The sequence below is a fragment of the Balaenoptera ricei genome, chromosome X, assembly GCF_028023285.1.
Source record: "Balaenoptera ricei isolate mBalRic1 chromosome X, mBalRic1.hap2, whole genome shotgun sequence".
In the NCBI taxonomy this organism is placed as follows: domain Eukaryota; kingdom Metazoa; phylum Chordata; class Mammalia; order Artiodactyla; family Balaenopteridae; genus Balaenoptera; species Balaenoptera ricei.
The window spans coordinates 20068707-20096489 of NC_082660.1; the positions used below are offsets into that span (position 1 = coordinate 20068707).

At 44.9% G+C, this 27783-nt stretch overlaps 1 protein-coding gene across 1 annotated transcript in view; it reads left to right on the top strand.

The window, feature by feature from the left end:
- Positions 1-12468: 12468 nt before the first annotated feature.
- Positions 12469-27783, top strand: part of PTCHD1 (patched domain containing 1) — a 52653-nt gene continuing 37338 nt past the window's right edge. The window contains exons 1-2 of the mRNA XM_059910249.1: positions 12469-12526; positions 12952-13303. Of these exons, the coding sequence (XP_059766232.1) occupies positions 12953-13303 (351 nt within the window). The 5' untranslated portion in view covers positions 12469-12526; position 12952. The remainder of the gene's footprint in view (positions 12527-12951; positions 13304-27783) is intronic.

Genomic DNA, 27783 nt, shown 5'->3' on the forward strand with positions numbered 1-27783 from the left:
AGGTTGCCAGCACACTGCCAGAAGGTAGGAAAGGAGCGTGGAACAGATTCTCCCACACAGCTCTCAGAAGGAACCCACCCTGCCAACACCTTGATCTCAGACTTCCAGCCTCCAGAACGGTGAGACAGTAAATCTCTGTTGTTCAAGCCACACAGTTTTGCGTATTTTGTTATGGCAACCCCAGGAATCTAACACACCAGATTAATCACTGAAGCTTCCAATATTTGAGTTCCCAAGTGCCAGCTCCTCCATACATTATCTTACGACCGCTAGAGAACTACCACTGCCACCATTTTCAGAGTTATCTTTAAGTTGCCTTCTGCCTCTGGCCCCTTCTTACGTATTTATTTCTTTCCACAGTTAGAAAAATCTGTGTTTACTAATTTCTAAGATGGGCTTGATGCAAAGCCATCTGTTAAATGAGAAAAATCCCTGTATATATGAGATAATCAACAAATATGGTTCCAATTAATGATTTTTAAATTACCGTTTAAATATTTACTTGGATTGTGCCCATATGATGTCAAAATAACCGATTTGCATGTGAATATTTCAGTCAAACAATTAGCTGTTTTGTCTATATAATGCCGAATCATGTGGTTGGTTGTTGTTCTATTACCATATTGACTGGATTGAGCGGTGGGTTTTGGCATCATAAAGCATAGCCTGGATTCCTTTATGAGTACCAGGAGACTAAGCCAGAGACATAAAAAGGTATTTCTTTTCTTTAAATTCCCAAGGACTATTAATAATGAAATATTACAGTGGAGGGAACCTTCACTAAGAAAGTATCACTTAATAACAGTTAGTCTTTCCTGTGGGATTCTGTCACCACTTAATTTCACCTTTATTGTTCTTTATAGGGGAGTTCATTACCTCATTACCATGACCTAGGTGATACTACTGCTTTATGGAGACCAAAGTGTTATCACTTCAGGTGAGGCAAATTAAACAGAACGCCTACCGGACTGATAATAAATAGGGAGGTGCAGAAGTGGGCGAAGGGTCATGAATACATATGTTCTTATTGTTCTCTTTTCCCCGTTCCTTAATTTTCCTCACCAGCCACTGGCCAGATTGACGGGGACCAGATGGATAAATGTAGGGTGGAACTGGAAGGAGTAAACTGGGGTGAGTAGTTTCAACTGGAGAAAGGGGATAAAGTGAATCTGACAAGCTTCCAAGTGGGTCCAAACCAGACCCACTATTGTACCTCAGGCTCTACCCGCCTCTGGCTACCCTCAGAGCTATAAACCATAGTTGGCACATTATGTCTTTGTGGCCTTCCCACAGCTCTCTCTGAGTCTTTCATCTCCTTTTGGCCTCGCTCTCCTTTCTTTCCCCTTCTGAGTGTAAACTGAGAGAGCATCCTAGTGGCCCCAACTGCCATCTTTGCTGTTCCATGGCTTAAAGAAATCCCCCCCAAATTGGAGATTCTGTGGAAGGTTTGGGCATCCCTGGTAAGATGTGGACATCACAATCTGAAATTCAAAATCCCCAAACAATGAGCTTCCACATGTATCTAAGTAATACACTAGTCCAATCAAGTATATTTTCCAGACAATCTCATTATCCGAATTTTTATTAGGATATTATTGGGATTTTCAAGTAACATTTTGAGATGTAAAAAAAAATGTCTTTCATCACAAAGGGAGAATTTAAAAGACAGACAAATCCGGGGGGTGGGGGGGGTGGGATGAATTGGGAGACTGGGATTGACGTATATACACCACCACGGTATAAAATAGGTAACTGATGAGGACCTGCTATATAGCACTGGGAACTCTACTCGGTGCTCTGTGGTGACCTAAATGGGAAGGATATCCAAAAAGGAGGGGACATGTGTATACTCATGGCTAGTTCACTTGGCTGTGCAGAAGGCGCTAGCACAACATTGTAAAGCAACTATACCCCAATAAATAAAAGATAGACAAATCCAGAAAGAGATTGCAGAAAGGTTTCGTGAAACTACCATCTAATAATAAGCAGAGAAAAAACTAGCATAAATATGATTGAAACAAACAAGCAAACAATCAAAAAACATTGCCCCTGCAAATGTAAAATGGTTCCGGCCCTTTGGAAAACAGTTCAGTAGTTCCTCAAAATGTTAAGCATAAAGTTACCACATGACCCAGCTATTCCATTTCTAGGTATATAGCCAAGAGAAATAAAAACACATATCCATACAAAAAACTTGTGCACAAATGTTAATAGCAGCATAACTCATAATAGGACTAAAAATATTTCATTAAAATGGTCTAATATTTACAGTGCTCCCATATAGGCGTCAGTGAAAGAATGAGTGTCTAATACTATAAAATGCTGGTGCCCGTTTTCTTCAATGTGATTGCTAATTGTGTAAATTAAAGCACCCACATGTGGCATATGGGGGTGTGTGCTTCCTAACAAAAACATAAGCTTCTGCCAAGGAATGAGGGCCTTATGTATAGGGTCTGGTTTTTGGTCACCTTCGGAGATGGGTTCTAGAGGGTCATCAGAGGGGAAATTTGCAGGGGTGCATTATAAAGATGAAGAGAATTGAGATAAACCAAAGAGGGAGGTTTCTGGGAAATCTCACCCATGAAGGCCATATATTTCATTTTCCTCCCACTGCCCCTCTCCCCACTGCCTCCTCCTCATTTATCTCCTCTTCCTTCTCCCCCCAGTGAAGTTGTCTCATTTAAGCAACTGGCCTTAAGATATAACTCAACTCCCTAGGGAGCAAGGACATTTATTAATCCACATGAATCACCATATTACAGACCTAATTGACTTTAGCCTCCACATTGTGGACTCCTCCAGGCTACTGACCTCTCTTGTCCAACTCTCATGTCCAAACCATTACACTCAATCCCCATTTGTTGTAGCTTAGAGCTTACACAGTCCATCTTTCCTTCTTCCTCACCCTGACAAGAAGCTCTGTCCTCCAGTAGAATCTGGTAACAATAAACTAGTATCTCTAAGGTTGGATATGGTTTAGCATAGCTCTTTGCAATGAAACTGTGTCTTCAGAAACCATGATGCAGTGTCTTAGCTCCATTCTGCAATCATCTCAGTCCTGTCAATTCTATCCCCCCCCGCCAAAAATGTATCAATCCTTCCCTTTCTCTCCATCCCACTGGCCTCCACCTTGCTTCAGGCCCTAATCTCTTCTTGTTCTAATTGTTATCATGACCTCCTAACTGGTCTCTTTGCCTCTAGTCTTGCCCTCCCTTTATCCACCTTCCACATAGCCACTAGAGTAACCTTATAAAACATAAACCTGGCCATAAACTCCCCTGTTTAAAGCCTTGAAATGGCTCCCCGTCGCCTTCAAAATAAACACCCAGCTCTCTATCTAGGCTTATAAGTCCCTTTTTAACACGGCCCCTGTCTACTTTTTCAAGTTACTGTCTATCCATCTTGAACTATCTGTAGTTACCAAAACAAGCTAAGCTCTCTATGGCCATCTTTATAATCTCAAACGTTATTCTCCCTGCCTGGAATATTCTTTCCCTCCATGATGCGTTGGCCAACTCCTTTTTTTTTTTTTTTTTTAGACAAATTTACTGAGGTATAATGTACATACCATTAAATTCACTAGGCTTGACTAACTGCTAACCTTTGAGATGCCATTTGGATGTCATCTCCTGTTTTCAGATGGGCTCCCCCAAAGACAGATACTGAAACAAAGATGTGGGCACAAACAGTTTATTTGGGAGGGGATTTCCAGAAAGCAGAGTGAGGGAGTGGAGAAGGGAGAGAGAGAAGAGAGAAAAGCCAATAAAAGGTGTGTTCACAAGTGGGGTCAGCTCTGCTGTGGTGTCTTTGAGAGCCTGTGTGAAACATCTCTCTGAGTTGTCCTACAGAGAGGCAAAGAAATTTGGGTATTTCTTTCTTTTTCGTATCCCTCACTAACTGAGGGTCACTCCTAGGGTTGTTAGCTCTCTGGCACTTCCAGCCTGCCCCCCGTGGCCGGAGAATATCTCAGACAGAGAGAAGTAGGAAGCCATCAGCATATATAGGAACTACCTCGAGTGAACTTCTAGAGCAGGCCAAGAGGCTAAGGTTGGAGCACCAGACAGCACCTCTACACATACCCTTCATAGCCTTTCCAAACCCTACCTCTGCTTTTCAGATTGGGTTAGAGGAACCTTCTCACTGGTCTCATAGCACCAATGTCCTTGCCACACTACACAACTTTGTTGTTTCACTTGGTGGCCTCAGTCCACTGCACTGTGGACACTTCAAAAGCAAGGTCTTTACACATCTTCGTTCTCCACATTTAGCAAGATGCCTTGGACTTATCAAGTCCAATAATGGGTATGGTCGTTTCAAAGCACTTTACATTCATTATCATGTTTTATACCTGAAAATCTCCTTACCTGGGAGATAGCATCATCATCTTTATCATTCTGATTTTTATGAAGAGAAATCTGAAATACGGTGATGAGAAAGAGCTAGATGGAGGACCATATTTGCTGATGGCTAGGCCAGTAGCCAAACTGCTTCAGTTTTTGCTGCTAGGCGGACCACAGGAGGCAATGGCATTCACCTGAGGCTAAACCTTTCAACTCATGGAAGAAAAAGCTTTTCCACAACTAGAATAATCCCCTTTACAATATTCAGAAGATGCCTGAAGGTGGAAGCAAAGCAGCCCCAGAAATGCCAAGTCTTGTGTTTTTTCTGAAAAAGGATTCTTTGATTTTTTTTTTCTTCTCTCACTTAGACTCTCTTAGGAGCTGCCTCCGATGTAACTTTTCTAGAATTCTAATATTTGTGAACATGTCAATCAGATTTTACTATTAATTAATTCACCAACATAATGCCATTCACTAGAAGGAAGTTATCAGCCATGGGGAACAGAATGCCTTGTAGCTCTGTCATTTTTAAAAGTCAAAGCAAGAAGTACACAGTTCTAATAACAGAAGAGATGAAGTGCTTTGTTCTTAGGTTATGCTCTGGAGTACAATTTTTAAAGGGATTAAATATATAAACATCAAAGAAAGACTGCCCCGAAGCTAAGAATTGTATCAGGAAACCCCCTGCTTTCTTATGTCCCCTATGCTCATACATAAGACAATGGATCTGGTGATTATAAGGGTCTCTGTTCACTTTACACAGTAAGTAAAGGAAGAGAATTAAAGAATCTTTCCTTTGCAGTATAATGACTACTGGTGAACCACTAAAAAATGGAAGAATTTCAACAGGCATAAGGTCAGAGTCTATTTGGTTGCTTTTTCTGCTATGTATTTTGGAACCACTTGACAGTTTTCCATTTTAACATTTTGAGGGATTTTTCTTGGTAGAATCCAGACAAGGACTGCAGAAGTTTTGCCATCTGCAAAAACAGTGGGTTGGATTAGATCAGCAAACACTTTGGGTTCCATAACAATATTTTTGTTGGTCCACAGAACTCCTCTAAGGAATACCAACATCAGAAATGAATACAAACACTGAAAACCTGACTAATGGATAGGCCATTGATATTGACACTTTACAACACTATTAAATGAATAATAAATACAGAAATAGCATGAAATTGTTTATAATATTCATGGCACATTATATTAGCTGATTATGATTTTTTTACACTTTATGATATTCAGTCAAGGCATTTTAGAAAAGGAATCAGGTAGTTTTCTGCTTAAAAGAATGATTGAACAGGAAAACATGGATTTTGATATCAGATAGGCCTGGATTCTATTTATACTTCCATTACAGTGCAACCCTGAACAAGACAGTTTATCTTAATCCTCAATTTCCTCTCTTTAAAATGGGTTTGACAATACCTATAGCCCACAGAGTGATTTTGCAAATTACATGGGCTAAGATACGGGAAAGTGCCTAAGGCTAAACTTAGCACATAAAACACATGAGAGTATTCTTTTCCTCATTTTCTATCATTCCTGTGAGTTTTCAGCACAATCACTCCTAAAATTCAAGAGATTGTAGTTTAGAATTAGTTCTAACATTTTCCTTTAAATGTCCCCCCCCAATACAAACACACCACAAATGCATCAAATTATTGGGCACAATTTTAAATATGATCATATTGGATTTAGTGGTCTACCAGTTTAAATTTATTTCCATTTTAAATGACCTGGCTTAGAAAAAATGATCAACTCCCTGATTATATTAGTTTAAAGAAACTCTTTAGCTCTAAAATTTCCGTAAAACCAATTTAGAAGTGATAGAGGCTGGAAAGGGGAGGAGTAACTAGGTTTTAATGGATCTGTCCCTGGTGCTGAAAGTGAATAAAGTACCTAAACTCTCCTCATTTAGATGCAGTGGAAGGAAAGCCAGCTTCACTTAATGAAAAACCTGAGCTGCACTTAGATTTCAAGAAAGTGGCACTCAGGAATTCCCAGAATGAGGAGCGGTCATCTTTGACCAAGCTCAAAACTTTAGGACCATCCCAAGGGAAGAGAAAAGGGGACCTCTATCAGCCCAGCCCAGTGGTCAAAAGCCTATCAAAAATTGATACATAATATTTACATCTCATTAACGCATAGATATCTATAACATTAGCTAACGAAGAAGCTCAAAACAGCAAGATGCTAACTCGAGGCTAAAGGTATTCTAAGGCTGGAAACCAACCAGATATCATCTATGCCTTTTTTGTTGCCTCTCCTCTAACCCTTAACTCTGGTTCCTATTTTAATTCTCAGTATATTTATCCATTTATCCATCTATTAGACTAAAAATTTCTAGAGAGCAGGGAATCCCTCACTCAATTTCTCCTAGTTGTTGACCTCAGTAGAAACTTGCTCACTGAAATAATTCAAATAAAATTGTTCAATCAAGTTAAATTAATCAATGTTGTTTTGGCAGTCAGAGAAAGCTTATTAGATATATGAGCTAGGATTTTAAGAGAACCTTGAAGGACAGAAGGATTTTGAAAGATGGAGAAAGGGCAAGGCCATGCTTTCTGCTTTTTAGGAGAAAAAAAGCAAAGCAAATATTTGGACCTGGCCACCTCAACCTACTGGTGGCGTGGTGAGCCCAGACACCCAAATAGCGTCTTTCAAAATGTTTCTCCCTGAATCGATGCATGAAATATCCCTCTCTTAGCCCTGAGTCCTATGTTTATTCAAGAAAATTATTTTGCATGACTTTTTTCCTTATGTCATGATTGATCATTTTTCTACAAGACTCATGATGATATTGAGAGCCTACTGAGTTGGCGGAATATCCTGAAAGACTCAGATATCCAATCAGCACACTTTTCAGAGGGGATCATCTACACACAGCAGCGTGCCTCTTTATCTTAAGCAACCTATTAGGACTTGCCACACACATGTGTTCTCTCTTCAACTGCAAGTTCAAACTATCTGTCGAAGTCTCCCTTTGTGTAAACTTTCTGTGAATACAGTGTTGCTCTGCATAAAACGGTTTTTTGATCAAAATAGGGCTGAGTCCCAGGAGATATTTTACGGAGGCATCCCTGCAAAAAACAGGGGACCCTCCCCACTCTGAAAGGAAAATGCTTGCTACACTTTTCCCTTCCCTGCATCTGTTTCCATTCTCCAAGAAATCTTACCTAGATGGCATCTTTTAGGATGGCAGAAGCACCCACCACTTAGAAATATATCAGGGTTACTGAGATTAGGATAGTATAAAGTGATGATAAACACACTATGCTAAGTACTACCCTAAATTGCAGCCACCCAACTTTCCTTTGCATGATCCTGCTATGTACAATGATTTCATGGTGGATATAGAACAGTTTAGATTTAAGATATATGCATGAAAATATTTTGTTGTTTCTCAGGCAGAAAATGGTGGTGTGATTATTGAAAGCTAATGTTTGACATACTTGCTAGACCAGAGAATACCCTTGTTTCTAACCTTTTCAAACCAAATAAGCTTTTCCTTTGGGTCCACACTCCTTCCACACCATGATCAATCCCTCTGGCATCTCTGAGCCATACTGAGCCAAGAGACTGATTCCAAATGTAACAGATGATAGAAATCCCCTGCCCCCAAGCAGGAATACTTCATTTATTTGACCAAGAAATTTAATCCGTGTGAAGGAATGCCCTTGTCCCTTCCAATTTAACAATAATCAGAAAGGCATTGGTTAGGAGCTGTCCACTTAAAATGTAGTGATGGATATTTGACCCTAAGAAAATAGAGATGCAGTCAGACATTTATCTACAGGCTGTTCATCTCACTGCTATTTACAAAAGTAAAAATTTTAAAAACCTAAATGTCCAGCAATATGGTACAAGTTGAAGTTTCAGCCATATGACAGAATTCTATGCAGCCATTAAAATGTCTTATAGCAATATTAATTGACATGAGAAAATGCTCATAATCTATTTAATGGGAAAAATGTTTATCAAAGAGAATGTTTATTATAACCCTCAATTTTAGAAAAAGGCAGTGTATAAACATTGTATATGCACTGCCAAAGCCCTCCTGCCAAAGACCACCAGGAACATGCCAATAATTGAACAAGCTGGCTTTATTTTTCATTGCAGCCAGGGAGAACACGCACCATGGAGAACTGAGGGGCGTCTCAATAAGAAGGTGTTAGAGAGGACTTATCATAGGATTTGGGCTCGTGTTAATGATTTGGGGTAAGGTTTAAAGCAGTGGGGCTGGCTCTGGTTTGGATGCTCTCGGGAAGCAGGCATAGTTTTCTGATTGTGTCTTACTAAATCTTCATCTAGAGGGAGAGAAGACTAGAGCAAGGCTAAAGCTGTCATTTGTTTTTCAACACACCACAACAGTCACTCATATTAGCCAGGGTAGGAACACGTTTGGTCATTTTTGTGGTTTGGACAAGGTTCCTGTTTTGTCTGTGTTCAGACATGATTATGGAGTGTTCCTAATTTTGTCTGGATCCATCACAGTTACAGAGTGACCTTATCTGCCATTAGTGTTTGGGGGAATGGTTTTTGCTCAACAGGAGAACACCAAAGCTTAGTTGTGAGCAGGTCCTAGCAACCCCAAGTCCCAGCAGATTATACCAGGCCAGCTTCTGCATGGCAGGGACTGACTTTCTTTTTCACATACACACATATTCAGTCAGAGAAAACTAGAATTGTAACAAATATCATTTACTGTTTGTGATATTCCAGGCACCGTTTTAAGTGCCCCACATTTTTAACCTATTTAACCTTCATGGCAACTCTATGTAGTAAGTACAATCAATATTCCCATTTTCCAGAAGAGAGAAGTGTGGCATAAAGAGGTTAAGTTACTTATCCAACAAAAGTAGTAGAGCAAGGATTCAACTTAGTGGCTATAGACCAATAGCCTTAACCTCTACATTATGTTGTCTATGTGTACAATAAATTATTAATAGAGGTCACCTTTGAAAGGTGGTGAAAGTACAGGGATACAGGTGTCTTTTTCTTTTTCTTGTTCTTATTTTCTAAATTTTCTACAATTAATATGTATTAATCTTTAATCAGAAAAAGGAATAATTTACAAATGTACTTATGGCAGCTCTGTACCCAAGCCAAGGTCATCGTCCTAATGCAAACTCAAGTCTTTGGTGGTGGCAACGCTCCCCTGAACGCCTGAATCAAGAGAAGACGAATCAAATCGGGAGGAGGCAACGCCCTCTCTGCGCGCGCGCTCTCTTTCTCTTACTCCAACTCAATCTAGACAATACTAACTGGATTTCCCGCATTAAAAAGTGGCAGGAAGACCCACTCTCAGGCCGGTCCGTGTGTCTGAGTTAAAGCCGGTAGGGTAAGTTCCCCCCAGCATACAGAAGAACAATTAGGAACCGAGTTGGGAGGACTAGAGGCAAATGCCTCGGTCTCAAAGGGAAGGCCCTTTCCTTGTGGGAGAAAACACCCCCAACCGGCCCGGTGAGCACCGCCGGGTTTGTCCCGCTCTAGGACTCAGCCCAGGCACTGAGAGCGGGGATGCCAGCTCTTCAGCCCGCGTGAAGGCTTGTATTAAAAGGCCGAAAATTCTAGGGACGGGAGCGAACCAAGGTTAGGAGGGAACCATTTGGAGGGACAAAGACTTCAGAATGCAAAGAGCTTTGCCGAAATGTTAAAGGCTTCCCAGCAGACCTGTCGGCTGGTTTCCCTTCTCTTACTTCTGTCGCTGCGCTGGCACCAGAGCAACAGGAAACATCTTTGTTTGCTCCCCGCGCAGAGACCGACTTTAGGCCTCCTGAGAGGTGCCCACCCACCAGCTGCCGCCGGCTCGGCCGCAGAGAACAGTGCTCGCAGTAATTCCCACTGCCACCGTACCCCCCTCCCTCCGCCGGCCCTTTCCTTCTCTCCGTGTGCCCCGGCCGAGAGCCAGGCGAGGCATCCACCCTGCCATTTAGCACCTCGGCTGCGCAGTGGTGGGTGGTTTCCCAAAGCGTGTGCCCTCGCAGCCGCTCGCGCTCGAGTCGCCGCTAGCAGGGGCACAAGTCAATGAGGCTTTTCCCTCCGCGATCATCGTGAATCAGCAAAGCGCTGCAGAGCAGCGGCGTCTCCGCGAGCAGAAATTAAGATGACGGGGGAAGGGCACAAGTGGAGTGTTGCAGGGGAATTTCTAGCCCCTCCCGGGAATGGCAATTCTGAGGGGGTGGGGGGGAGCGTTGTCGGCTGGAAGCTGCTGGTGAACCAGAGGGAGTCTTTGGAAATAGAGAGCGGTGTGGGGAACAGCGAGGGGGAGCTTTGAAAGTGGACGAGAGTACGGCTGGGTAAAAGGACCTAGGGAGCGCAGGCAGAGCGGAGGGTGCGCCCCCGGGGTGGGCAGCGCAGCAGCTGCACGTGTTGCTGAGGGAATACAGGACGGAGGGTCTGGTGTGGGGAAAGGGAGAAGAGGAACCAAGAAAGGAGGATTTCCCGGCCCACGACTTCCTGTTTCTGACGTGCAAGTTCCCAAGTTCAGTTTGAGAAGTGGAGGGCCGCTTGGCATTGGGGAATCTGGGCTGGGAACGTTAGGGAAACACCTCCCTTAGTCGCGGTCTCCCTCTCCCTCTCCCTCTCCCTCTCCCTCTCCTTCTCCTCTTCCTCTCTTCCTCCTCCTCCTCCTCCTCTTCTCCCTCTCCCTATCCCGTCTTCCTTCAGCTTTGATTAATATGCATGCCCATGCTCAGTAGTGCGGGCCACACTCCAGGGACCGCGCCTCCAGTCACCGCCGCGTCTCGCTTGACCCTTGGCACTAAAAAGCTAAGCAGGAGCGACCGGAGGCGTGGGATGGGAAGGCCGAGCGCTCAAAGCGCGAAGCCTGGGGACCCCTCTCCGCGCCCCGGTCCCCACCCCCCTGGCCGGACGGAGCGCCTCAGCGGCCCAGACTCCGAGATCCCGCTCGGTCTGCGTTGCAATGGATGGACCCGGGGATTGGAGCGCGCAACGAACCGCGCTAAATTGTACCTGTGCGTGGCCGTTCCCGCCGCCGCCGCAGGTCTATCCCGGGCCCGAAGCCGGCGCCCGCCTTCTCGGGGAATTCTCTGGAGGGGGTGTGCGAGGGGAACCACAGTGGCTGCCTTCTAGCTCACGGCTGGCGCGCACAAGCACACGCCCAACTTTGCCGAGCCGTCGGCGCCCCCCGGGTACCCCCGCGCCCCCTGCGGCTCGGCACTCTCGGAGACCACATCTCTCCAGGTCTGAGTTAAGGTGTCCCCCACTCCCACACTCGCCCATTTGAGGAGGAGAGGGCGGGGTGGAGGAGAGAAGAGGAGTAACGCTACAGACTCCCTAACCAGCTGTTCACAAACACTCTATGCCCGCAGGGGCGCCCGCTCCAGCCCCGCCGCACCAGGTCCCCCAGACCCGCCAGTGACGACAGAGAGAGGAGGAGGAGGAAGAGGAGGAGGAGGAGGAGGAGGAGGAGGAGGCGGCGGCGGCGGCGGCGGCGGCGGCGGCGGCGGCAGTGCGGAGAGGCGGGAGTCCGGGAGCAACAGAGCCCTGGCGACCGGCGGCTCCACCGACTGACCATCATTATCAGCACTTTTATTACTGGGGGACGGTGTGGGGAGGTTGAGGGGCGCGCAGCAGAACTGTCCAACCCACTCTGGAGTGACCCTAATTGAGACCGAGAAGACTCGCCAGAGGCGCCTCTGGAGTGGACGTGCCCCAGACGCACACCCGGACTCTCTGGTCCCGCGGAAGCTGCAATGTTGGGGATATTTTAAATGGCTCTTACTTGAGAGGAGGCGTGATTTCCACGTTCGAGCGTCTTCGCTCCCCACCCCCTCTCCGCACCAGCCAGTGCGCGCCACCACCTGAGCCTGGCGAGAGAGCCTGGGCGCACGCAGTCTTCAGCCTCTTCCTTTCCGCCTCTGGGGGGATTCGGCTCTGAGCGGGTCCGCCCGACGACCCCCGGGAAAACTCTTTACTTTTTGTTTGGAAAATCGGGGCCATTTCTTTATTCATCTCTGGGTCTCCCCGGAGGAGGACAGGGGAGGGGAGGGCGTGCGCGGCGGGCCGGGCCGGGGGAGGGGAGTGCGGGGAGGGGAAGGGACTGGGTGTAGCCTGGAATTCTCCGTCCTCGTGCTCCTAGGCTGGCGCGCAGAAGCTCCCCGCGATAGCGCCGCCGCCACTCCCCGCGCCACCCCGTCGTTGGCCTCGGGGGTCGGGTGAGTGGGGTCATGACGCGCCGCGGGGGCTGCCCCGGGCACCTCCGGCGCTGAGCCGGGACGCTGCCCCGCCGCTCCGAGCCCCTCTGGCGGGGAGGCGGCGGGGGGTGGGGAGGGCGCACGGGGTAGGGCGGGGTGGGGGCGGCGCGGAGGCCGCCAAGCTGGGGGGCTCTCCGGGCCGGCGCGGCCGCGGGCAGGAGGGCGTGTCTCCGGCCCGAGGGGACCCTCCCGAGGCGCGGCGCGGGACTCCCCGATGGTGGTGCCGCGGCTCCGGGAGAGCACCGGGTCTCGCCTCCGCCGCCGCCGCCGCCGCCGCCGTCGCCGCCGCCGCCGCGGGCGCCACCACCGCCGCCGCCGCCGCCGCCGCCGCCCGAGCCCGCGCCGAGCGTGCGCCTCGCCCTCCTCCCGCGCCCGCTCTGCTCTAGGATGCTGCGGCAGGTTCTGCACAGGGGCTTGAGGACGTGTTTCTCCCGGCTCGGCCACTTCATTGCCAGTCACCCTGTCTTCTTCGCCTCGGCGCCGGTGCTCATCTCCATCCTGCTCGGCGCCAGCTTCAGCCGCTACCAGGTCGAGGAGAGCGTGGAGCACCTGCTGGCGCCCCAGCACAGCCTCGCCAAGATCGAGCGCAACCTCGTCAACAGCCTCTTCCCGGTCAACCGCTCCAAGCACCGGCTCTACTCGGACCTGCAGACCCCTGGGCGCTACGGCCGGGTCATCGTCACCTCCTTCCAGAAAGCCAACATGCTGGACCAGCATCACACCGACCTGATCTTAAAGGTGAGAGGGGGGCGGGCACGGGCAGCCTCTGCGGGCGCCGCTGCCGCGGTTGGGCTGACTGAGCGCGGGGGTCCGGGCTGAGAGCGCCGCCTCTCCCATCCCAGGCGACTGCCGCAGGGGCTCTGCTGCACCGCGCGCCCCTCGAAGGCCGCCCGGAGCCTCCCAGCCTCCCGGGCGGGGAGCGTCCGGGTCCGGGCCCGGCCCTGCCCTGGCCGCCGTCGCCGCCACCCCGGCAGCCGCTGCAACAGTTGGGGCGGCGGCGGCCACGGTGCTGTGGTCCGTGCGCTTGTTTTGGTTGCAGTGGTCTTGGGGGCGGGGAGGCTTTGGGGTAACTGGGCCAGAAGGAACCGAACTAGAGAAGACATTCTAGAAAGTCCTGCTACTTGAAAACAAAATACTATCTTGGGGGGATTCAGAGACCCCTCTCCCCTGTCCTCATTTCTTCTCCCTTCCTCTGACCCGGGAGTGTTTTGGAAAAGGCTGCTCGGAGGGGCTGTGAGCGGGATGGTAAAGGAAATGCCTCCCATCCACCAGAAAGAAGTATGGTCCTGGAGAGAGGACCGGGGCTGCCCTGCTGCCCTCTTCCCCGGGCGAGGTAGCCATCTCTGACTTATAGGGTGAGAGAGAACGTTTGTAATTCGCAGTTGTTTCATCTTTCACAGTAGCTCCTCTCCTTTGAAATGCAAAAAGTTCTTTGGGAAATGAGGGATTCGACTGATGCACTTTCATTTGGGTGTATTTGGGCGTGAGGGTGAGGGGCAGAGCCAGAAGGGTGAGGACAGAAGCCACGCTGTGTGGCCCTGAGAAGAGCACAGGAAACCGAGCAGCTGCTTAGAGGGTGACACTCAAAGAAACAGGCTGTGCTGTCAGCCTGAGGTGGGAATTTGATGTAAAAAGTGAGGTTAATGGTGATAACTTTCAGGAAGTTCCTAAGGAAAGCAGAGGAGTGAGGACTAGAGTTGGAAAAGTGGAGACCTTGGGAGAGAAAAGCAGAAAGAGGTGAGAATGTTCCACCCAAGCCCTGGTGGGGATTCTGGGTCTTGTTTACTTAAGGTACTCCTCTGGGGAGGGCAGACAGGAACCAGTCCCAGCTGGAGCCCTGGGGCCCAGGGATGGAAGGTGCTGGTTTTGTGTGGGTCTCTGGTCCAGATCCAGGATTGGAGGCTGGTTAGATTTCTAGTCTACTTATCCCACCGGGAGTCAGCCAGTGAACCTGGGGGACTCTTTCCTTCTCTTTTACTCTACAGGTAACCCCCTAGAGACAAGCTAATTTTCCACCCTGTATTTGTTGACATGTTATCAATCAGCAATTAGTAATGAGCAGAATCTGACTAGAGACTCAGTGGAGTTAAGACCTTCGCACATTGGTGGCTCGTGGTATTTTTCATGGCACACACAGCATCACACATACTCACCACAGAACCTTAGTAACATTAATCCTGAGTTGTTTGCTTTTTTCATGATTATGCTTCCAACATCGAAGTGGTTTTTTTTTCCCCCCCGATACTTTAGTTACCGTATTTTGACACACAGATAAATACTGCTCCAAATGCTTTCCCAAGAAAACATGTAGTAGTTTCATCATAGGCTTAAGGAAACTATAATTTAGCCAGTCCTGACATTTAGAAGGCTGCCCCATCTTTTGATAGATGAGCTACTAAATGATGTTTCTCTTTGTTTTTGTTTTTGTTTTTTGTTTTTTGTTTTTTGAGGTGATGTTTCCACTGGCTGGTTTTTTGGGTGTTTTTTCCCCCTAACAAACCGTCACGCCACTCTGACGGGCAGTCACCAGTTCTGCTCACTCTCAAGGTTAATGAGACATCAACGGGCACATAAGATGTCTTTTCAACTGGACCGTTTCTCTCCTATTTGATTTTGATCTGTTCAGGACAGAAAACCGTATTAGAAGAGAAAGTTGGGACTGGAGAGCCAGGGAGGCTGGCTTTGCCTTCATATCTAAAGGGTAACTTTAAAGGACGGCGGTCTTGTGAGTGAATTGTTTTAAGAAATGGGATGGTTTTTCAGGTTCTAGGTTTCTGGGGAAGATCAAAACCAAGTGGCATAGTGGTCAGAACTCATTTCTAGCTGATGGCTCTCTGGTGAAAATGAATTCACAGAGCTTATGAAAACCCAGACTCATGAAACTGAGGGAACTGCCTTCAATTCTATATATCCATCTTTTTCTTCTTATATCCAACGCCTATATTTGGTAGGTATGGAGCAGGGGGACAGAAAAATGGACCCTCGGTAGTCATGGTACTGTAAAGTGTGGGAACAAGCACTTACTTTTTTCCTCTTTTTTTCTATTAGAGACATGAAAGATTTGTCCTTTACACAAGATGTTAGGAGTGAAAGAGTCACTGTTTCCGCCCTTACTAGTGTTATTCTGATACTTTGTTGCTGGCACCAAGGAGAGCACTGACAGTTAACATTGTACCCAACACCGGCCAGCCCCTGCCTGTTTTATAACATCGCACTGGAAGTAAAGTGGACACAGCATAACCAGGGCTTGAGGCTTTCTCATGCCCCACGACAAAACTGAAGGAAGTAACTTGCAGGGCTGTGTCACTCACTCCTCGTAGTGCTCCGGGGTTGTACCTGTTCAGTGAAGGCGATCCTCCTGGCAATATTAGTCCAACGACTTTCTGATCAAAAATAGACTGGGAAGGGATGATGACAAAAAAATGAAAATCCAGGTTGGTTTTTTTCAAAAACATAATTGAGAGTATCACAGAAAAAAATAATCCACCCTTGACAACCCAGCTGATCTGCTTTGCAGGAGCTTTCTCAAATTCATGCAAGTGACATGATTGCCATACTCTGACCTCTGCAGCGTTAGAGTCTGACCACAGACTATGAGACAGGTGACTCTCCCTAGCAATGGTTTCCTCTGAGGCTTCAGACTCTAACGCTGCAGAAGCAAAGATGTAATTCTGGGTGAAAGTAGGTGGGGCCTGATGGTACTGGCAAAGGATCAACCATTAATTTCTGAACCCCTTTAAATACATGTTGATCTTCAAAAGTCTTCATTTCACTAGAATATTAAATTTAGCTCATTGTTATATTTTAACAAAAATCCATGATGTTCATCTCAGAGCAAATTTCAGAGTAGTGCCTCCCGAGCTTTTAGGGATATGTTTCTTCCTGATCACCCAAAGTGAAGTGTAAGCAGGTCTTAGTTGATAACTGATCTGGCTGTGACCAAGACAATACTTGATTTGTTCCATCTGTGTAAAGAACCAATTTAGCCCATTCCTTATAATAATGATATCACCTTTATAACAGCTTATAAGTTATAAGCATATAGTATGTTTAAATACATCAAACACCTAAGGGTAGGCAGGAGAAATGGTGTGATTCCATTCTACCGATGAGAAAACTGCGCCTTAGAAATTAACCGAATTATCTATAGAAAAAAAGACAAGGACAGAACCAGGACTGTGACCCAGGGTTTTGACTCCCCGCCCAGTGCTCTTTTCACTATCATTTACTGCCTCCCATATGATAAACTACTTGAATGATTTTAAATGTACATTTTTGGTATCCAAATGAGGTATATTCAATCAAAGTCTCATCCCCATCCTATACCGTTGTTCTAACAGTGGCAGTTGGATCATAAGGACATTCTCTCGACTGATGCTGCCTAGTGTCAATGGAAATCCACTTACAGAAACTCTGCATGCCCAAAGTAAAGCATAAGATACTTGTAATTAGCAATATACAAAGACAGAAAGATAGACTATTTTGCTGGAAAAAAAAATCTCTGGATGATTGAATGCAGCGATTTCCTGTTTGAGTGCTGTTCGTTGGCCAGGTCCGGGTGAATTCAACTCCAATGCCTCACTCACACAGTTCCTGGCACAGAGTAGACCTTCAGTAAATATCTGTCCAAGGGACCTGCCCTAGTTTGCTCAGACGTTTACGTGATGGGCAAAGAAAATTCCACAGAAACTACTCTGAAATGTATTTTCAAAATGACATTTTTATGTGTACAACTTTATAGGCAGATTCTAAGGCTTCTCTTTTTCCAAGATACCATTCTTCCTTTCTCGTTTTCCAAGATCACCTCTGTAGTCATATCAAAACACTTTTCAGTTTTGCAATTGCATAGGGGCGTCTCCTTTGCATAACGTCCTCTTTTTCAGGGGGACCTCATAGGCTGTTTTATTCTAAACCAAGGGAAGGACACATACTCACTATGCAGACATTCTTCCTTTTACTGGGGAATCTCATTTTGTTCAAATATTGATTTCTACTTTATTTAAACTTTTCATGTTTAATTATATTAAGGAGAATTAAGTTGCAAAATGAGATTGATAGAATTTAACTTGGAATTATTTAATTCAAGCTTTCCACGAAGGGCAGCACAACAGCTAGCTCAGGGTCACAAAGACCTGATAGCTGGATCAAGATCCCAATTTTTCCAAATACTGTCTCAGCACTTTCAATCATTACAGGAATCGCCATTATGTCTTTCTCTACAGTCTAAGGATCGGCAAATTCCAGCCTATTTTTGAGCGTAGGAGTTTTTACATTTTTTAAAGATTGTAACAAAACAAAACAAAAACAAGGAAGAATATGAGACAGAGATAGTCTAAGACTCTCAAAGCCTAAAATATTTACTCTTTGGTCCTTTACATAAAGAAGTTCCTATACTATATTCCAAAACCCCCTTACCGGAGCAATTTCAGGAAGTTAATGCTGTTAAGTAATCTCTAAGGCAGTGGTTCTCAATCAGGGGCGATTGTGCCCTGCACGGGACATTCAGCAATGGTTGGAGACATTTTAGCTCATCACAACCAGGGGTGAGTTGCTACTGGCATCTAGTGGGTGGAGGTCATGGACGCTCTTAAACATCCCCTGTGCGCGGGACAGCCCCATACAGCAAAGAATTCTCTGGCCCCAAATCCTGCTTGAAAGGGTTCATGTGTGTATTTCTTTTTGTTTTGCTGGGATTTTTTCATCTGCATTGATTATGTAAAATAAAAAAATGCCAAAGAGAAGTTCACATCCAAAAATCTTATAGAAGTTTGACTGGGGACAAATACTACAACCTGTGAGGAGACGCTCGCTCGGGCAATTGGCCAAAGACCAGATTTTCCAACGTAACCTTCGCCAAGATGCACTTATCTCGCTCGCCTAGAGCTCTGTCCTTTATGGTCTAAATCCCAATGTAGAGGAACCCAGGAAACTGAATACGGTCTAACTGCTTGAATGATAAAGCTGCTGAATTGCTGCTGGCCTTGGGACTCGTCAGAGTGCCCACTACTGGCAGGCCTGACCCTCAGTCCGTAGCAGTCACCCACTAGGCCGGGCTTCTCCTGACACTGCGTAAGACCCCACTGTGAACAGTGACCTGCCGAGGAGACAGGAGGCCGTGCTCTGTTGCCTAGTCCAGCTGCTTTGCCTTTCTGGACATAAAATGACAAACGAAGAGCTTGCATCCAAAGGACAGGGGATCAAAGACCCTTGGGTTTGGAAGGCACCTTAAAGGTCATCTCCGCAGACACTGGAATGTGCTCTTAGCATCTCAGGGTGCTTTGTCTGGTGACAGGTGCTATGATGCCTTGGGCAGTCCTGTCACTTCGATGAGTTATCCAAGTGGCATGGACTCTTAGAGAAGATTGAGGCCAGGCCTGAAAGGGCAGCATTCGTGCATCTGCTGGACCAGCCAGTTGCCTTTTGCACTTTATTTTTGCACTAGGAGCAAAGTAAGGAGAGGGTGAGATCTCGTTTCATTCTCCTTGCATTTCATGGGAGGTGCATCTGAATAATCCAAGTTCAGTATCATTCTAGGGTTGTCTGACTTCTAAGCACATGTCATTTGTGTGACTAGTATCCTCCAATGCCCACTCTGTTTGTCTCATTTAGATTTGGGGAGCAATCTTTTACTTGCCCATGTAGATAAGCATTTGGAACAAACTTTGGGTAAACTGCTAATTTAAACTGAAATGTAAATATAAAGCTGTAGTGTGAGAGGAAGCCCACCTTTTTAATGACTCAGAGTATCTTGACAGATGCCATATTAGAGTTGGAGAAGGATGATTATTTTTTTTTAACAAACACAAAGACTGAACCTCTCAGAATTCACCAGACTTACAAACCTCATCCAACAGCTGAGCATTTAACCGGTGACTTCTTGTGATAACTAAGAGAAGAAGTAAGCTAAAAGAAGTTATTTGTTTCCTACCTGAGAGGTTGCAGCATCCCTTGGCACAGGAGCTAGGGGATCTGATCAGCTCTGACTTTGTGGTATATGCCATCTGGTACCTGACTTTGGGGCTCAGTATGAGCCCCAAGTGATACCTGAGATAGGCTTGAAGCAGGCCTTTGAAGTCACACTGCCTGTGCTGCTGCCACATGCCCGGAAGGCCACAGAACTTCCGAGGTACCCTGCCAGACTGATTTAATGACCAGCAGGGGAGGTGAGTAATCTCTAACCTTTAAAAGACAAAAAAAAAAAAAAAAAAAAAAAGGAAAATCAACACCAGTTGTTATTTCATATGGGAATAATATGTCATGCCTTCAACTTCAGAAGTCATATTTTGAACAAAAGAAGGCAATGAGGGAACAGGGAAGTTATTTTTATCTTCTTGCTCTCCAGGAAATCCTCTTGAGAATATTGTTTCTGGTATTTTGAAAGATCCCCATTGTTAGGTCTTCTACTTTAGGTTTAACTTGTGGGCTTCAAGTACAGTCGAGATGAGGATTTGAGTGCAGGCAGTTACCTTGGGGCATGATATCCAAAAACATCGGTAAGGAAGTGAGGACATGAAATAGGGAGTAGCAGGAAGCCAGTCAAGGGAGTGTTCTCAAGCCAGTGTCCACTGCGGGCACCCAGGGCTCAGTCTCACTGGGGAACTCTGGGAGACACTGGATAACCTCCATCCAAGTTATCCCAACTGTGGGTGAAGGACCTGGATATTCTTCTCCCAAGTCTCCAGCCATCATTAGTTGATCCGGCTGCAGCCCGGCACAGTAAATAAATCTCTAGCAATTCCAGATGCTGTATGTGTTCCCATAATCAGAATTGTTTTCCGTTGTTGTTTTATAAAAGCCACAGGCAAAGAGCTGCAGGTGCTCACGGTGAGCAGCCTTGACATGTAGAGGTGAGTGTGAGTGGAGAGAATACAGGTGGAGCCCTGAGAGCATCTGCACTAAGGGTCTTACCCCCATCTAGAGATATACCTCTAGGAGTTTAGGGCCCACATTGCTAAGGGATGTTCATCCCTTCACTCAACAAGATGGCCATGACCCAGGCAAGAATGACCCAGCATAGCTGTTCAGTTATTCTTGAAGTTGATAAGTAACTGCCATTTTCATTTTTGCCACTGGATGGTGGTAAAGATGATTCCAAGCTGGACCTGGATGCCACCTGGATTTGTGGTTTTATATCAAGCCCTCACATTTGAGTGGCCTGTGTCCAGCCCCTCTTCCCTTCAGGAATACAGGAGGAGCCTTCAGGCCCCCCTTTCACAGCCCCCATCTTCACACATCTACCTGTGTTGTTCTCCCCCCCTAGAAGTGCACCCGCTGCTTACTATGAGGTCAGACTCACATGTCTCCTACTTTGTGAGGCCTTCCCAAATTCATGGCTCCCTCCCTCCCTTAAATCTATCTGGCTTTCAGTTGTACCCACATTCTTTAATGCTTAACTAGATACTATTCTATAATTTGCTCTATTGGCATGTGATACTTTCTCTTAAGATCATAAAGCTCTTCAAGGGCAGGACCAATGTCTTATACTCCCACATCTCTCCTAGAAACTAGTATAATGTGGAATGTACAGCAGGTGCTTAATAAATTGTCGCTGGTTGATGGCTTGTAGGATGGAAAACACGCTCTGCCTTCCCTATTCATTTATTTTGCTTGAATATAATTTTGCCGGGTAGCATGACCATGTGATTTCTTTAGATCTGTCTTCACTTCTCATCCTTGATAAATTTTGGTTTCAAACTTGATGATACGCAATAAGCATCCATTCTGCCTTAGGATCTGTTGATACTTACTTTATATGGGGAGAAACTCATACAAAGAAAAACCAAAACCAAACGCCTGACCACCTCTTTTGGTTCAAGTAGTTTGGAAAGGTGTAAATTGACCTCAGTCTCCAGTGGTCCATTCCCATCCGGGAGGGCAGAGCACTCTGCAGTTCCCAGCAAGTACCGTCAAAGTCAGCTCTCCACTACACGTGTCCTTATGTACATGAAGTAAAGTCTCAAAACATTGGCCTAACCCATACTCAAATGTAAACATGAAACACATTTTTTAAAAATCAAGGACGAGTGGTTTTCCCAGCTGTAGCATCAGTGTTCAAGAGATCACCATTCTGATGTCATTCAGCTTCGAATTTCTCAAGAGGGAGCCCAGGGTAACAAAGACTTGTTCTAAGAGGTGAACTTAGAAAATGATGCTGGTACAAAATCAGTGTATCTCTGGTGAGTTTAACAGAAACACTAGAACTGTTAATTTCTCAGCATTAAAGGGGAGATTCCTTTGCTCATTCTTCCATGGGCTCCACGAATTTGTCAAATACCATGGCTTTGTCAATTCCTTCCAGTTGTCTCAATAAAAACCGCATCTCTGCTATACAACTAGCATAAGTGCTCAAAAAAAAAATCTTCGTAATACTCAGTACCTTAATTTTTTGAGTTTTGCACTGTTGTCTCGTTTTTATTCTGGTCTTGGTATAGCATGTAGGCAAGCGGTCATGCTCAGTAAACTGACTGCTCTTAGGCTCTTTATGTCCACACATCACCTGGGCATCTCGGGAAAATACAGATTCTGATTCAGCCTGGGGTGGGACCTGCAATTCTGAATTACTAACAGGCTCTCAGATGATGGTGATGTTGCTGGTCAGTGGCGCACACTTTGAGTAGCAAGGCTCAGAACCTTCATGCTTGACAGGGCTTTGCACACAAAGGAAGCGTTCACTTCTTGTCGAGAAGTATCTCTGGAATGAAAAGCTCTGGGAGTCTGTGGGCTCCAGCTTCAAGGTTCTCTTCACCGCTCCTCACAGCCCAGCATGCCAGAAAGGGATTCTCCAGCAATTTAGGTGAGCGAGTTGATAACTCTCCTCTCTCACTTAATTGACATGACTACACTGTTTCCCTGGGAAATCTTCCCCACATAAGTAGATCCACAAGCACTTCAAAGGGAAGAGTGTGTCAGAATTGCCAGAGATCAGGAGAACCAGGCCAAGTGATAATAAAGCCCCTTGAAACTGTGAAATGTAAAATTTTGCTGACTGGGGGTTTTAGTCATTTAGGTCAGTGCATTTCTCCACCTTCCCTTGTCTAAAATTTCTTTTCATAGGGTTATAAAAGAAATCTACAATTATTTAGGATCAAAGAAAATTTCTCTACTTTCCTGGTTCTCTATGCCTAAACTCTTCAAACAAAACTAACCTCAGTTTAAGTGAAGATTAGCAATTTTTCTCAAATTTGAATATGTTTTGGAATTCCCTGGGAATTTTATTAATGTTCATATTCTGATTCAATAGGTCTGAGACAGCAGGCCTGAGCTTCCGCATTTCTAACAAGCTCCCAGGGCTACTGCTGCTACTGCTGGTCTGAGAACCGCACTGACTAGATCAGTGGATTGGTGGACCTGAAGAACCTTTGTATAATATATCCTGACTAATTAGTGCCATTTAACTGCCTCCATAGGCTAAAGCAGTGGTTCTCCACCTTGAGTAGGTATCCCCTGGAGGGCCTGTCCGAACACAGATTTCAGATCTCACCCCCAGAATTTCCAATTCTGTAGGTCTGGGGTGGGGCCTGAGAATTTGCATTTCAAACAGGCTCCCAAGGTGATGCTGTTCCTGCTGGTCTAGGGACCAAACTTTGAGAACCACTGCTATAAAGCATCCTAGTAATTAGCTGCCAGGACTAATTCTAAACATGCAGTTTCTCTCTGTCTGTAGAAACCTGGACAACAGATACAGCAGGGTGAAAAAGTTATTTGTTCAGCCGTTAATTTTGAATGATGCTGTCATTCAAAGGAGACTACATAAGCCTGAACCTTTAAGTTTGCGGTTTAAGGCAAGCATATTGGACAGAGGGCCCTGCCCCTGCTGCCTGTCTCCAGGAGCTGGAGTTTAGGAGAAAGGGGCTGAGTAGAAGAAAGGATGCTCAGAGATGAGGAGGAGAGAGATAGCCCCCCACTCCACACACATGCAGTGTGGATGTTGTTACTACCATCACTGTGTGATGGCCAAAGCTTCCTTCCTTCCAAAGACTTCCCACACAGGGTCACCTGCCATTTGCCTTTGCAGAAACATAATTTACATCAGACCAGAAGGCGCAGCAGGTACAAATAGGAGCGACATGTTGTGTTTCTGAGACAAGGACCCAGCTCTGTGGTTGCCAGAGGTGAGGTGTCCATGGGGAGGACCCTGGCAGCTAATGTTCAGTTTCAACTACTGACTGATGTCAGTTCTGTTAGAGAGAGGTGAAGTCGAACTGGAGTGAAGTTCAGTGAGTACTGATTTTGGCATAGTGGAATTAGCATTGTTTCAGAGCCCCAAAGTTCTGTGTTTGAGGCTGTGAACCATCAAAGTGTCCGTGATAAAAGTCATTTATCCTCTCTGGGGTCTTCATTTCCTCACCCATAAAATGGGATCAGCAATATCATCATCATGGTGTTGGAAGACAGAAGGAGATATAACGTGTGTAAACAAACTTTGTAAAGTGCAGCATGCCTAAAGCCACACAAACCTCCCAATATCTGCACTGAACGCACACGTGTTTGTCTGGGGCAAGAGAACAACCTCCTGGGGATTCCCAGGGGAGAAGACTAACCACCTTAGTCACTCAGTTGACACATTCCAAATCACCGTCTCCTTTTATAAAAAGTGTCTGTACAGTCCGTGACTACCTTTTACTAACCAGAAGCTTTGTTGACATGGCCTCGTGCTCCCAGATGATGTAATATTACATCAGTCTATATTTTTACTTTGAATTACTCAAGGAGAATTTTAAAATAGCATATCTGATCACCTACCGTCTACACTTCTAAAGCCTTAGACCTACACTGTCCAATTCAAAAGCCACTAGCCACATGTGGCTATCTGATTTAAATTTAAATTAATTAAAATAAGAAATTCATTTCCTCACTTGCACTAGCCACTTTTCAAGTGCTCAATAGCCCCACATGTTCCTGTAATGGACAGAACAGATAACATTTTCATCATCAGAAAAGTTCTATTCGACAACACTGCTTTTCACAAATAAATAACCGATGCATCATACAGCTTAACTAATAAGCAGAGGAATCAAGATGGAAACACAGATCTGGCTTCTAAAGCATCAGTAAAAAATTAACTCCACCACATTGCCCCCAAGAAATACAGAAATAGATGAGCAAGGCATGGCGCCTGGTGCCAGATGCCCTTGAAGTAGTATTTCAATCAGTAACAGAGTAAGGAGGAGCTTTCGGCTTCAGCTTCGACATGTAAAGAGCTTGGAAGTTGTCATCCCCATCCTTACAACAGGAAAAACCTAGACGAACTGAAAATCAGTGATTTTTCTCGAGCCCATCAGAGAACTGAGGTCACAGGGCAAAGTGCCATCCCCAAATCCATAGAGGCATGGAAATAATCTGCTGACCTGGAGCACATGTCTCTGGTAGAAACATTTAAATGGTAATTTTGACATACTGCTGGCAGGGAGTGGAAGAAAAGTAATCCTCCTGAAATTCACCTAGTCTTCTCCATAACGAAGGGCTACTCTCCAGGGAAGAAGACTTTGCCAGAGCACAATTCTGAAACTTTATCCCAGGTTCCTCCTTCCCACTGGAGCCCCCTTTAGCTTTTGTCTCATGTAAGTTGGGGGTGCAGAGTCCACAGGTGTCAGGGCTTCAAGGAAATAGATTAGGAGTGCAGCAGCCAGGAAAGGGAGTAGGAGGCAGGGGAAGAAAACTATACCACTGGAGAAATATCTGTGAAGGTCATAGCCCCAAGGCACAGGCCCACTTAAAGACTGAGATTTCTTCAAAAGATTATATACCATTTACCCTCCCATCACCTTACCACCACACCAACAGGGCTCCAATATAATAATAGTGGATTATAGCCGAAGAGCTGCAAGACACAGACTCTCTCTGAGGAGGAGTACTTAGGGAAGCCAAAGTTAAGAGGAAAGACAAAAAGAATGACAATAGAGAAATTTGAAGCTTCTGGTACCTATAGCCACAACAAACATTAAATAAATCCTAAGTCCTTACTATAAAATTCTATTTACCTCAGTTCCTACTAACTGATACAACATGTCCAGCTCTGGAGAAAAAATTACAAGGCATGCAAAAAAGAAAAAATACATAGTCTGAAGAGACAAAAGAAGCATGAGAACCATACTCAGATATGACACAGATGTCAGCATTATCACACAAGAAATCTAAAGTAACTATGATTAATATGTTGTTGACTTTAATGGAAAAAGTAGGCAACATCAAGAACAGATAGATAATGTAAGCAGAGAGATGGAAACTCCAGATAAATCAAAAGGAAACGCTAGAAATCAAAACTGTAGCAGAAATGAAGAATGGTTTTGATGGACCATCATCAGTACATTCAACACAGCCCAGGAAAGAATCAGTGAGCTTAAATACAGGATGAAAGAAGCTTCACATATTGAAACACAAAGAGACAAAAGAGTGAAAACACCCCAGAACATCCACGAATTGTAGGACAATATCAAAATAACATACACGTAATTAAAATGTCAGAAGGAGAAGAGAGAATGCAACAGAAGAAATGTTTGAAATAATAATGGCCAAGAATTTTCTAAAATTAATGATAGACACCAAACTACAGATCCAGGTATCTCAGAGAACACCAAGGAGGACGAGTACCCATAAAAGCACACTTAGGCATATCATATTCAAACTACAGAAAACCAAAGACTAAGAGGAAATCTTGAAAGAAGACAGGGGATTGGGGTGGGGGAACACCTTACATATAGAAACAAAGGTAAGAACTACATTAGACTTCTTATCAAAAACCACACAAGCAGGAATAGTGGAATGAAATGTTTAATGAGTTGAAAGGAAAAAAACTCACCAACCTGAAATTCTGTAATTCCACAAAATTATGCTTCAAAGTGAAGGAGATACAAAAACTTTCTCAGACCAAAAAAAAAAACCACACTGATGGAATTCATTGCCTGCAGACCTGTTCTACAAGAAATTCTCTTCAGCAGAAGGAAAATTACATAGATCAAAAACTCCGATCTATATAAAGAACAGTGTTAGAGAAGGAATAAATGAAGGTAAAGTAAAATCTTTTTAGCTTTCTTATTCTTAATTGATCAAAAGATAACGGTTTAAAGCAATAATAGTAACAATATATTGATTGACTATAACATATGGATAAGTAGAATGAATGTCAGCCATGTCACTAGGGACAGGAGGGAGGAATTGGAACTACTGTGTTAACAACTGTACTACATATGAAGCATTACAGTATTATCTGAAGGTGAACTTAGATTAGGTATTGATATATATTGTAGGTGCTAGGGCAACCACTAAAATTTTTTTAGAAAAAGAACAAATGCAACAAATAGAGAATAGTTACAACTATGGTAGATATTAACCCAACCATATCAATAGTTACTTAAAACATGAATGGTATATACCAATTAAAAGGCAGTGACTATCAGAGTGGATCAAGAGAAAACAAGACCCAACTCTGTGTTGCCTACAAGGAACCCACTTTAAATCTAAAGACTCAGATAGGTTAAAAATGAAGAGAGAGAGAAAGATGTACCATGCTAACACTAAGCAAAAGAAAGCTATTATTAATTTAAGATATGGCTGACTTCAGAACAAGGAAAATTCTCAGGAATAAAGAGGGGCATTACATAATGATAAAAGGATTAATTCTCCAAGAAGACATAACAACCCTAAACATGTATACAACTAACAAACAGAGTATTAAAATACAGGAGGCAAGAACTGATAGAACTGAAAGGAGAAATAGACAAACCCACTATTATAGCTAGAGACTTCAACATTCCTCTGTTAGTAATTGATAGAGCAAGCAGGCAGAAAATCAGTAAGGATATGGGTGACATGGACAGAAGTAAGGGCCAGGATGTCTAATACTCTGGGGAGAGTCATGACCCAAATTTTATAACGACAGTTCTTATAGAAGTATAGAGATTAAGTTGGAGAGGCAAGATATTGGAGAGGGGGAGATCCCCTCCTCCACCCAGGAGACATATGTAAGTTTGTAAGCAAGAGGCTTTGAGTAGAAAAGCTGCAGAAGGAGAAAAGATGGGGGCTAAATTAGACCACCATTTTCCAAAATGTGCTTTAGTAAAAATTTCCTGTGATGCGGCAAAGAAAATTGGCTTCTGTGACCAAATAACTTTGGGAAACAATGCATGTAGTAGCCCCATATTGAATGCACATTAGCATATCAAAGGCTTTTAAAAGCTCCTCTGTAAAGAAATCTATTTAACTCTATCCAGTTCAGCATT